The 12,670-nt window shown below is 53.4% G+C and overlaps 4 protein-coding genes; 2 read left to right on the forward strand and 2 right to left on the reverse strand.

The window, feature by feature from the left end:
* Window positions 1-3: 3 nt before the first annotated feature.
* RCC_00344 (related to conserved protein Mo25) lies at window positions 4-1,246 on the forward strand (the record flags this gene model as incomplete). XM_023765496.1 has 2 exons in its annotated part: window positions 4-930; window positions 992-1,246. 2 exons carry the CDS (start codon window positions 4-6, stop codon window positions 1,244-1,246), a joined length of 1,182 nt encoding a protein of 393 aa, XP_023621264.1.
* An 826-nt stretch (window positions 1,247-2,072) lies between these two features.
* RCC_00345 (related to two-component histidine kinase chk-1) lies at window positions 2,073-8,111 on the forward strand (the record flags this gene model as incomplete). XM_023765497.1 has 2 exons in its annotated part: window positions 2,073-6,528; window positions 6,580-8,111. The coding sequence occupies 2 exons, from the start codon at window positions 2,073-2,075 to the stop codon at window positions 8,109-8,111; spliced, it is 5,988 nt and encodes a 1,995-aa protein (XP_023621265.1).
* Window positions 8,112-8,450: 339 nt separating this feature from the next.
* RCC_00346 (related to pyruvate carboxylase) lies at window positions 8,451-10,594 on the reverse strand (the record flags this gene model as incomplete). XM_023765498.1 has 4 exons in its annotated part: window positions 8,451-8,584; window positions 8,644-9,685; window positions 9,742-10,483; window positions 10,539-10,594. 4 exons carry the CDS (start codon window positions 10,592-10,594, stop codon window positions 8,451-8,453), a joined length of 1,974 nt encoding a protein of 657 aa, XP_023621266.1.
* A 548-nt stretch (window positions 10,595-11,142) lies between these two features.
* Window positions 11,143-12,537, reverse strand: RCC_00347 (related to mitogen-activated protein kinase HOG1; the record flags this gene model as incomplete). Its single annotated transcript, XM_023765499.1, has 1 exon — window positions 11,143-12,537. One exon carries the CDS (start codon window positions 12,535-12,537, stop codon window positions 11,143-11,145), a length of 1,395 nt encoding a protein of 464 aa, XP_023621267.1.
* Window positions 12,538-12,670: the final 133 nt, after the last annotated feature.

The following is a 12,670-nucleotide window of genomic DNA, read 5'->3' on the forward strand; positions in this document are numbered from 1 at the left end:
GCCATGGCTTTTCTCTTTGGTCGAAATCGCCAGCGGTCAGCACATGACATGGTAAAGACCACAAAGGAGCTTCTACTTCGACTACCAAGAGAGCAACAAGATGGTTCTTCGGCCAAGACTGAAGAGGAGCTCTCCCGTACACTATCCCTTATGAAAACCTCACTGCAAGGCACACCCGAAGCAGAAACCACACCCGACGCCATTCTGCAGCTCGTGTCAGCCATCCTCTCGGAGTCGTTGCTCCCACCGCTCATCGATGCCATCGCAATCCTCCCCTTCGAAGCCCGCAAGGACACCCAGACGATCATCTCGAATGTTTTCCGCTTTAGAAGTCCGGGGAGCACCTCGAGTGAGCCGGATGCTTTGCGGGAAGTCGTGCGCCAGCAGCCTGAGATTGTCGTCTCGCTCTGCATGGGTTACGACAAGCGAGAGAGTGCTAGCGCATGCGGCGGTATATTGAAAGAGGCGTTGAAATGGGATGCTGTAGCTGCAGTCATCTTATACGACGAGCCAAGTGAGGATGGAAAGGCGGTGGATATCTACAACGATGTGGACGTGACTGCTCCATCCTCGRGCAACGGCGTCTTCTGGAAGTTCTTCACTTGGATTGACAAGTCCTCGTTCGAGGTCTCGGCCGACGCCTTCGACTGCTTTCGTCTGATCCTGACGAAACACAAGAACGTGGTGTCTCAGTTCATATCGACAAACTTCGACATGTTTTTCCAGAAATACAACGATATCCTGATCAAAAGTGAAAGTTATGTCACAAAGCGGCAGAGCATCAAATTACTGGGCGAGGTCTTGTTGGACAGGCAATTCTACGAGTGCATGTGTCGGTACGTCGAGAGTGGGGACAATCTCAAATTGGTCATGTGGCAATTGAAAGACGATAGAAGAATGGTGCAGTATGAAGCGTTCCATGTATTCAAGGTAAGGAGAAGGCTGCACTAACACAAAGCGACAACCTATGCTGATTTTTGTAAACTTGCAGATTTTCGCGGCGAATCCCAACAAATCTCTCGAAGTACAAAAGTTCCTCATTATGAACAAACAGCGACTGTTGAAATTCTTGCCAAAGTTTCTGGAAGACCGGACGGATGATGATCAATTCAACGACGAAAAAGCCTGGCTTGTCAAAGCGATCGGAAACTTGCCAGACTCTACCAGCGCTATCAGGGCTCCGAACGGCGGGACCACGCAGAGCCCCGGGACGAACGGAGTGCAAACGGGACAAGTGAGGTCTTGATTCCGGTGTGGGTTGGCGCGTTTTTGAAGCATGGCGTTCTAACTGACTGGAATCTACTGGAAAACTGGCAACGGAGGCGCGTGTCATGTGTGCCAGGGAAAAGCTTGCAATCACAAGTTTGTAGGGTTGTTCATATCGGATCGGAAATGGTCAGCTGGAGAGAATGGTCGGATAATTCCAGAGGCATCTGGCTTTGCCAACAATTCTTCGCATTTGGCGCATCCTTTCTCTGAAGGGCAGTATCATGCCTGGCGGTAGATAGGTAACGAATTGAATGTTTGATGAAATCCGCGCTTCGGACAGTCACCCTGATATGGCGCCCAGTCTAAAGTGGAGTACCTACCTTATGTACTAGTGAAGTGACATGTGTATCCCCGATGGGGAGGGACCCAGCACAAGGAGGAAGCACAAGCCTTTGCCCATGATGTACGCCAAGAACTCGCGATGATTATTCGCCGTATGTCATCCCGAGTGTTTGCTCTGGCATTCATGCAGAAAGGTCACAAGCCAACTGAGTTCTTCCTTAAGAACGCATTGTTCACAACGATCTGACACACTAATATCTGACACTATGCACTTTCCTTCCACGTGCCGGTGAGGCGAGGCGAAACTGTCTTCGAGACGAGATCAAGGTACGCGCGACGTCATCTGTAACACTCGATCTTGAACGACCGGGAACAACTCTTCCTATACTAGTCCACGATCGCACGACTTCACGTACCCCCCCGATGAGGTCGCTCGCACTTCACGCACGCGCCGTGGCCCCATTACATGCTAGGACGCCCGCCGGAGCATACAGGACGGCGGCACGAGGCCCGGCGGAGCGATGAATTCGTTGATGTCAAAGAACAGAGGGACCGCCGAGCACCAGCAGAACAACGAAGATGACGCCGCATCGCCGACACCGACTGAGCCCGGTCCCAATATTCCTGCTGCACTCGCCGCGCAGGGTCCAACTCCGGGAGCGCGGCCACCACTGTCAAGGGCGCATCCCCGAAACCAGGTCGAGGCGGAGCAGCATGCAGGCCCCGTAGACAGCACAGATGAAGGCTCGGACGTCAGCAATGCCCCAAGTCGGGGCTCCCGTGGCAAGAAGGCTGCAAAGGGAGATGCCGGTACGGTCAAATCCAGAAGCCRTGCGCCGGGAGGTCTGGCAAATGTGAAGGATGCGGCGCACGCCAAAATGTACGCTCAAACGCGAACGCGCAGGAGTTATGGTGCCGCAAGCGTTCGCGGGGAGGGCAAGCGAGTCTCGCCCATCACCGAGGAAGAAGCTGGCTCCATGGCTCCCTCCCTCAACTCAGTACTCGACAGCACGCAAGAGCCGATCCGCACGTCCAGCACTGTCTCCACCGAGTCTACCGAGTCCCAACGCACTCTCAAAGGAAGTGTGCCACCTACACCGTCAGGTCCTCCGTTACACACGCCCTCGTACCCGTTCCCCTACATTCCTGGAACCCCTAGGCCGTGGACTTCAGGCTTCCACCAGCCGTTCACAGCCCTCTCGCCTACCGTATCGGCCCTGCCAGGAGATGGAGGAGCAACGCCGAGAACATCTTCGTTCAAGACCATGTCCGGTGGCTCGACGCCGGCCGGGTATGCCATGTTCTGGCCCCCAGGTGCCGGCGGCAACGACGGTCTTGAAGACCCGCGATACCCGACGCCGAATTTATACGATCTAGTCCTACAACYGAACTCAGAGCCCGGCTTGGAGCAATGGTGGGCCACCGTGTCCAACATCTTGCATGATCACTTCAAGGCGGAAAGGGCCTCGCTAGTTATGCCTGTGGACTCGACTGACCTTGAAAACATGCCCTGGGGCCAGAAGTCAACGTTTAGCATGAATGGCCCCCAAGACTACATTCCCGCCGCCGCGCGAGTAGATCAGACGCAATCAATGAGGCCCGAATTCACATTTCGAGAGCCATCTTCAGACTCGACCGCCGACTTGCGCCCGCAAAAGCTACACCCTGACAGATTGCGGCCTCGTCTGGAACAGCGTCATTCATATGCTGGTCATGGGAGGGAGGTCAAAGAGATACTCGGCGGGCTGAATGACTTACCTGCTAGAGCACAGGCATCGCGACCGCCAGGGCCACAGCGAACGGCCACGCACGCGGGTGGAATGTCGCCTGATGTCGGACGGGCTCGGATAGCACCACCCTCAAGATTGCCCTCTTCTACTAGCGTGCGTCAATCATCCTTGAACGATCCAGACTTCAGCAGTTCTGGTGGTACAAGCGAAAGCAGTCCATATGCCGCCATTTTCGGCGCACTTCGCTCCCTGGACCAAGAAATACGGCCACTGATCGAGTCTGCGGGTGTGAATCGTGTTCTCGAGCGCGGCAGAGTGGTCGCTGTGACCAGAGACTACGTTCCGGAGACGGCCAGTACACCCGCGGCGAAAGCTGCGCCTACTGAAAAACCCGGAAGGCTGTTCGGCCGTTATCGTAGTGATCTGGCAAGTGGGAACGCGCCTGACGCAGTGCGAGACTACGATGAGTATGAGCAGCATCCGTCATCTCCTTGGGCCCAATCTCCCGCACCATCACCAGCGATTCAAGCTGACGAAGAGACGAATCCGTTTTTCGCCCCTGATGATCAGCAGCTTGACGATGCCTTCAATCCTGCTGTCAGCCCAAAGGACTACTCGCAATATGGACAAGTCGAAGCTATTGGAGTAGACCATGCCAGTACCGTCCTGCACATTCCCTTGGTGCATCCTACTCTGTCCACTCCAATGCCGTCCCTTGTAGCCGCCAATCAGCATAAAGCTCGGCCTGGCGACCCGTTGCAAAGGGATACGGTCGACATGCAGAGGAAGGCACCCATTGCAATCCTGTCAATCCTGACCGCCACCGTTCCTTATCCGCACAATTTGACTCGGACTCTGAAGCACCTAGGGCCACACTTGGCAACATCGTTTGTTATTGCTCAGCAGCTTTCCGCATGTGCTGCAACACGACGTCTTAATATTCGACATCGTCGAACGGCCAGTGGACATAACGTATCCAGCTCCCCAATGACAGTTGAGCCTGCTTCTCTGCAAGATATTAATGACGCAGATATCGAGGTTCCCAGCTCATCTGTGTCTGAAACCATGACGAGCCCGTCAGAATACTCAGGCCGTTCCCGCCTGAGCCCATCCGAATCCATAGTCGGCACTCCTGGCTGGGATCCGGCTGCGCACGGATGGACCGCCAGTCGCTCGGTTGTGGGTACACCTGCGCTCACGGGTTCAGAGATGGTCGACAATTACTTTGACTCGAAGAAGCGGCCGATGCACCGCAGTGGCAGTAATGCCAGTGCAACAACACCGGCGAGATCTTCGAAGAAAAGCTCGAGCAGCGGCAGCAGAAGCAGTGGTCGCGCCGCCGATGACGACGGCGTGTCACCACGAAACGAGCGCAAACAAAAGCAGTCCACGCTGGGCAAAGAGGAAAAGCCACAAGGCCCTACACCAACGGAACACAGCCCGCCGCGAGAGGACAGTCGACCGAACCTACGTCCCGCCATGTCACATCTCCCCGATCTCACCCAAACCAAACAACATTCACTCCTACATTCCTACGGCGCCGACTTTCAGCATTCCTTTGGCACCTTCCCCAGTTATGGGTCTGGCGATGCGCGAGCGTCGGGTTTCGGCGCACACTCAAGAAAAGGATCCTACCCCGAGGATATGCCGCCGCCATCTGAGCGCCTCTTGCGAACAATCATTGATTCCGTCCCAGTACAGATATTCACAGCTCAACCAGAGACTGGTACTCTCAGCTGGGTCAATTCAAAGTTCCTCATCTACCGGGGGCAGGAACCCAAGGAAGTTCTCGTCGACCCGTGGCGAGCGATCCATCCTGATGATCGCAACGAGTTTCTCCCTGCTTGGCATCGTTCACTGCGAACAAATCAGCAACTTCAGCAAAAGGTCCGATTGCAAAGGTTCGACAACAGCTACCGTTGGTTCTATGTGCGAGCCGCGCCCCTTAAGGATAAGCACATGAAGGTCGTGCATTGGATTGGTACGATGATGGACTTCCACGAACAGCAGATGGCCGAATTGAATTCTGCACGTCAGCAAGAGACCGCAGCGTCAGAGGCCAAGTATCGAGCGCTTGCCAATTCCAGCCCGCAAATCGTGTTCGCCGTGAATCGCGTCAAAGGCATCACCTTCTGCAACACACAATGGGTCCACTACTCCGGGCAGACAGAAGCTCTAGCGCTGGGGGTTGGCTTCATGGATCACGTGCATCCTGAAGACCTAACTAAGTGTAGTCTGCCGAAGTTTGAGGGAGAYTCTGAAGTGCCTACCAATGTACCAACTTCGCTCCCACCGGAGCCCAAGCGCACAGCATCCACCTCTGCTACGTCCTCGGACGACTCCTCGGAGACTGAGAGAGGCTGCTTGTCCAGCTCGGAATCAACGTCGTCCCCTATAGCACACATGCCGCAAAGAAAGCTCTCCGAGCTTGCTACCACGGGTATACTGAAAGTCTCGCGAGACGCAGATGGTCGCCCGTCATACTCAACAGAGGTCAGGCTCAAATCAAAAGAAGGGATATACAGGTGGCATTTGGTCCGTGTCCTGCGTGCAGAGCGAACTCTGCAGCCCGATGAGGAGGAAACTTGGTACGGCACATGCACAGACATCAACGACCACAAAACTCTGGAGCGAGATTTGAAAGAGAACATGGATGAGAAGTCGCGCTTCTTGAGCAACATGTCTCACGAGATCCGCACGCCTTTGAATGGCATCACTGGCATGGTCAACTTTTTAATCGATAGCAGCTTGTCAGCAGAGCAGATGGAGCATGTYAACATCATCCGAGCTAGCACCGAGGGGCTACGCGGCCTGATCAACGATATACTGGATCTTTCCAAGGCCGAAGCTGGTATGATACAGCTTAGCATGGACTGGCTGTATGTGCGCGCTCTCATTGAGGAGGTCAATGATCTGACATCTGCCATGGCAATCGACAAAGGCCTGGAGTTGAACTATGTGGTTGAAGAGAATGTGCCGCCTCAGATCAAAGGCGATCGCTTCCGCATCCGACAGATACTCCTCAACATTGTGGGTAACGCCATTAAGTTTACACAGGCGGGAGAGGTGTTTATCAGATGTTGTCTCGAGACGGGTCACAGTGATACCGAGGCCAATGAAGCCTTTATCAGCTTTGAGATTGTTGACACAGGTCGTGGCTTCACTGATAAAGAAGCCGAGTATCTGTTCAAACGTTTCAGCCAGATCGACGGCAGCAGCACCCGACAGCATGGCGGAACGGGACTTGGTATGTTTGCTACGCCGGCTATGATAACGTTTCGTGACTAACATTGCGCAGGTCTGGTGATCTCTAGGCAACTCGCTCAGCTTCATGGCGGCGACATGAGTGCAAAAGGTGTGCCCGGTGAAGGGTCTACTTTCACGATTTCCATCAAAACCCTGTTACCTTCGAAGAACGACCAGCCTCCTCCGCCTCCTACTCCAAGTGCTTCTTACCCTGGAACTCTGCTGCAAGGTCCACCGACACCTTCCCCATTGCCGGTCCTTGGAAAATCGCCTCCTACCGAGGCTCTTGGTGGCACATCTGTAAAGCCCTGGGTAAAATTGGCGCATGAGATCTCGAGCTCTCCTGGAAGCTTCATGCAATCTCCAGACGCTGGAGCAGACTCGCCCTCGCTCTCTTCGGGCAGTTCTGATCCGTCAGTACGGTCCGCGGCGCTCAGTGGTAGCCTTCGCTCGGAGCGATCGTCTCAGTCGTCTGTGGCCGCTGATCTTGCTGCTGCCAATACCTCGTTGAACCTGGCTTTGCCGCAGGATGCAAAGCCGGGCAGATCCAAGGCTCATGATGTGCCTACAGACGCCGCCAACTCCGCAACGCAACTACCCTATTTGGTGCCCCCGATGTTCTCGATTCTGGTGATTGCGCCCCTCAAGCACAGTCGTGAGGCGACCGTACGTCACATTGACATGACGTTGCCCAAGAACATTCCTCACCACCTTACCTCACGAGAGAGCTTCTCGGACAGCCAGTTGCTACTTGGTGGGAACCATCCTGTTACATTCACCCACGTTGTAGCCGTGCTACGCGATGTTGATGAAATCATCGCTTTGATGGACGAAGTGTTCAATGTTAATGCTGCGTCTACGACTGCCATTGTGCTGATCACAGACCTTGCTCAGCGACGCAGAATCATGGAACAAGCGCCCGGCTATGACTACACCCAGCTCATGGCGACTCGCAGATTGACATTCGTGTTCAAGCCTCTGAAGCCCTCGCGATTTGGCCTCATATTCGACCCCCAACAGGAGCGCGAGATGAGCCTGGATCGAAACCAAGATAGCGCGCAGCAAGTTGCCGTGAATCAAAAGCACGTCTTTGAGGAACTCACACGACGCCTCGGCAATCGAGACAAKCGTGTCCTACTCGTGGAGGACAACAAAGTGAATCAGATGGTCATTCTAAAGTTCCTTGCTAAAGCATCGATCCAAGCCGAGACTGCACTGGACGGAGACCAGTGTCTCGATAAAGTGTTTGCGAATCCGCACGATCACTACTCGATCATCCTCTGCGATCTCCACATGCCGAACAAGGACGGCTACCAAACCTGCAAGGCGATTCGACGGTGGGAGAGAAAGAACAAGTTCTCCGGTCTGCCCATCATCGCGCTCAGCGCGAATGTTCTGGGAGACGTGTACGAAAAGTGTGTGGACGCGGGCTTCAATAGCTATATGACGAAGCCGGTTGATTTCAAGGAGCTCAGTGTACTTTTGCTGGGTTTCATGGATCCGATTGACACGGACCGCCCGCATGAATTGATGAAGTTGAAGCGTGGACACCCGCCACCTAACCTGTCATCGATTAGTCGATGATGCGGAGGTCGAGAGCTGTGGGGGAGTTTCCGTTCTCTGTGTAGATTGGAGTGTTGGGGTTTATCTTGTATCTGATATGGCATGGGTTTATCATGGGGTTGTCGTGTACGATTGACAGCGAGCGAGCGAGCAAGCGGGATAGCGTGGCACAACTAGATTAGCGAAGGCGCTCTTTGATTGTTTGTTTGTTGCATTGCATAAATTGGAGTTCATGTCACGAGGAGGAAATATGCCTTTCGCGTACGTGACATAATTCAACTACTTTTGCCGATTGCTTGTGGCCTTGAGAGTCTCTGTCACATATGCGTCGTAGGCCCCATGGGTCTACTCGAAAGCTGTTCATAGCTTTGACTGGCTTCTTTCATCTTCCACAATCGCGGCGAGCATACCTTCAGCGACGTCTTCGTCATCTTCTGCTTCTGTAACGAAAGTTACTCGTCCCTGTTTWTGCGAGCGCACTTCGACCTCCATTTCTAAGGAGAAAGCATTAGCAGTCTAAACGCCTCTGATCATTCAGGTTACCGGAACTTACTCATCTGCTTGATAACACATATAGGGGCATCCTTTTGTATCACATCACCAGGATCGACAAGTACTTCCACCAATTTCCCAGATATTGGAATCGCAACATGATTGGGATCTGACTTTGATGCTTGTCTATGTTGTGAGCCCATGGCAGCTCCAGATGCTGAGGTCGTCTTGATCTCCATGGTGTAGGATTGCGGCTTGGAACCAGGGGTGGTGTACAGTATGTCGGCTGCGAGTGTTTCGGGAAAGTCGTTGCGCAAGACTTTGGTGAGCTGTAAGTGATGAGGCTGTTGCTCGGAATCTTGTTTGGTGCCTTGCTGTCGAAGATTGATCGTCCAGGCATCGTCTTTGCGGAATTGAGTGTTGCCTCCACCCATTGCAGTCGATGGCGAGGAGCTACTCGATGTCTGCTTCGCAAGACCATGAAAGGGATCTTTCCGGTCTTGCAGTTTCCGGCTACGAGCGAGTAAATCTTCATGCGACGCTTCTAGCCATTGGGTATCACACTCTCCAGCCGCGAAGTCTGGGTGTGAAACGATGGCTCGTAGTAGTGCGAGGTTTGTTTGAATTCCAGTCACGGTCGTATCTTCAAGCGCTCGCGCGGCTTTACAAACGGCATCAGGCCAGGTCCGGGCAGTGATTATGATTTTCGCAATCACGCTGTCGAARTCGGAGGTCACAACTGCAGGAGACCCAGGTACTAGGGCTGTATCTACACGGGTGCCAACGCCGGAAGGGAAATTGAAGGACTGAATCTTGCCGATGCAGAGGGAGTAGTTCTTTTCTGGATCTTCGGCTGTGACCCTCAGCTGGATCGAATGTTGTTGAGGTGGTGTCAAGGGATCTTGAGATAGTTCTGACAGTCCAGTTTCTTCAAAGGAAGCACCTTGCGCAAGACGCAGTTGACATTTGACGATGTCTACGGCGCATATTGACTCGGTAATCGTGTGCTCGACTTGTAGCCGTGGGTTGATCTCTAGGAAGAAAAACTCCTTGGTGTGCGGATTGAGAAGGAACTCGAATGTCCCTAGAGATGAGTAGTTGACCTGTGAATATCGAGATCAATACATTGCAATTCGTCGTCTTTGAGTGATGATCTCACCTTGGTTGCGWTTCTGACGGCGGCCTCGATGACAGGGGCCACGATACTCCTGTCTTTTGCCATGCTAGGTGCCAACTCGACCACTTTCTGGTAACGCCTCTGAATACTGCACTCTCGTTCCCACAAGTGCATGACGCGGCCTTGTCCATCGCCAATAATCTGCACTTCCACATGCCGAAATCCATCAACAGCAGCTTTCTCCGCGAAGACTTGACGACTTGGACTCTCCTCGATAGCTCTCTTGACCAAACTTTGGAGATCCTCCATCTTGCGGATCAATCTGATTCCGCGGCCGCCTCCTCCATCCACTGCCTTGACCATGATCGGTAGTCCATTTTTCTCAGCAAACTGCTGCACTTCCTGCACACTCCCAGTCGGCATTGTGAAAGCAGGAAGGACGGGAACACCACACTCCTCGGCCAATCGTCTCGCTTGAAGTTTATCTCCAGTTCGTTCGAGGTTCTCAGCCCCAGGTCCAACCACTAGGACATCAATCTCAGCCATTTGAGCGGCGAGAACAGGAGACTCCGAAAGGAAGCCATATCCGGGATGGACAGCGTCAATATGATGTTCTTTGACGATTTTGATAATTTCGTTCACATCCATATATGCTGCTGGTGAAGTAAGGCGTACAGCGTGGGCTGCATTATATGTGTGACTGTGATCATTCTCTGTGTAAACGGCATATGTGTCCAACCCCAGCTCTCGAGCTGAAGAGAGTATGCGGGCTGCTATTTCTCCTCTGGGCACGATGCTTTAGTACGGTGTGAGACGTAATCGATGGATTGAACTCTGACCTGTTGGCGACGAGTAGTTTGTGCATCTGTCGAGGATTCACCTGTTTTCTGGACATTTTACCCTAGGGTATCTTCGATTTGTTGCTCTGGAAATCTGATGTATGTTCAATACCAATCTTTGGAAGTACTCCAGAGCTCATGTTGGGCAAAGACCTCGGCATTGGAGCTTCACAGGGTGAGGTTGCCACTGAAACACAGGGCAGCATGCTGACCAACGCTTCTCGCACAGCTCTTCAAAACATCAATATGCCCACATTCTACTCCCAGCCTTGTCGAGGAAACGCAACCATCCTTGAGATGTCCTACGCAAGGGAACCTGCAGTAGGTTCCTACAAATCTACTTGCGGCTCGCACGATCGGACTTCTCTCGGAGTCCAGTTAAAGAAGGGCTTGACCAGGCTATACTGTCTCTCTCTTTGCTCAAGTTAAGATCTATAGCACACTTGATCTTTCTACGTACTTCGCATGCCACATGATGGGTATCTTCCAAGTAAACTGCCCCCGAAAACGCCAACCGATGCTCCATCAATCATGATCGTGATGTCCCCGACGCCCTGAAATGCGAGACTGCGTTCATTATTCGTCGCCAGTGTTGAGCACCTGCTCAAAGTACCTCACTCCCATCGCTGCTCTGCGAGCCATTGCCAGCAAGCCAAGGGTGCTCTAGCGCCTGCTCGGCCGTCATACGCTTGGATGGATCGAGTTCGAGGCAGCGCTTCATGAATTCAATCGCCTCCATCTCGTCGTCGGTTAGACCGGGGTCTCCCTCTTTCTTGTTGCGACCAGTACACCAGAGAATGATCTTCTCCCAACTGTGACCATGATCGGAAATAGTTGGCACGTTCGTCTGCAGGACTTGGCCGTGGAGGAGAGCATTCTCCTTCATCCGCCGCTTTCCAAAAATGGTGCAGAGCTCAATGAATGCGTCGATATCATCTGCGGAGTGAAAGAATGGGAAGCGCTTTGAGAGGAACGTCAGAAGGATGATGCCGCAGCTCCAGATGTCAATCACGCAAGTTTGAGCCGTGCACTTCAACAAGACTTCTGGAGCACGGAAGCCACGGGTACCAGCTCTGTTGGCGCGGCGTGAAGATCGCGAATCTTCTTTTGGATATGAAGGTCTGGTGTTTGGCTGGCCGGAGGCGTGTGCAGCTGCCACGGTCGAGGCATGAACCGAGGATTGAATTTTCCGCTGTCTGTCAGGAGGGTCCAAGCAGCATGCACACTGGTGCCAGTCGGTGCCTTCGCGCTCCGCCAGCCCAAAATCTACCAATACACCACGCTGCTGTGAGGGGGAGTAGAGAAAGTTGGTCGGTTTGATGTCGCGGTGGATGATCTCGGCCTCATGTACCGACTTCATGGCAGTGAAGAGGCTGTGGAAGTAGCATCGCATGTCTGCTGCACTGAGCTCACGGTAGTAGTCCCGGAAGTCCTTATGCTGGAAGAATGGCAGTATAGCGATCACCTGATCGTGATGACGGAAGGCCGTGATAAGCGGACAGACGTTGGGTGAGTCTCTGAGATCATGCAGGAGCTCCAGTTCGTTGAGAATGCGGATGGGCGAGGAGGTGACGTAGATCTTTTTGATGGCCACATAGCGCGCCTTTTGCGATCGGCTCTTGTATGAGGCATTGGTGTTGGCCGGATCGTTATCAGGGTCCCAATCGTTCTGGTAGTGGTCATACAGCAGGTCCTCGGCCTTGTAGACCGTGGAGAAGGTGCCCTCGCCGATGCGGTTGATCAGACGATAGCGCTGAGTGATGTTCTTAAAACTCTGCTCAAAGCGATCCATGTCGGTGGCAACGGAGTCTTCAATGTCTTCTTCTTCATCTTCATCCTCAGAGATGGTGCCGCCGCTTTCATCGAGTGGGCCCCGGCTCTCGTCCATTTCCTCTGTGTCGTCTTCGGTACTGTTGCTGCCACCATAGTGTCGAGGGGCGTCGTGGTGTGCTCCTGCGGCCGTGTCTTGCGAGCGCCGTCCCATTACTGCTGCCGCCATGGTGTTGCTCCAGTTTGCAAAGGCTGTCGACAGCCGTGTTTGTGAGAACGCGCACCGTGACGCGCTAGTCTTGATTGGGCAGTATTCACTAAACAAACACTCCCCGCGAAAACAAAGACGACAACGACGAACA

The sequence above is a fragment of the Ramularia collo-cygni genome, assembly GCF_900074925.1.
Source record: "Ramularia collo-cygni strain URUG2 genome assembly, contig: RCC_scaffold01, whole genome shotgun sequence".
Taxonomy (NCBI): Eukaryota; Fungi; Ascomycota; class Dothideomycetes; order Mycosphaerellales; family Mycosphaerellaceae; genus Ramularia; species Ramularia collo-cygni.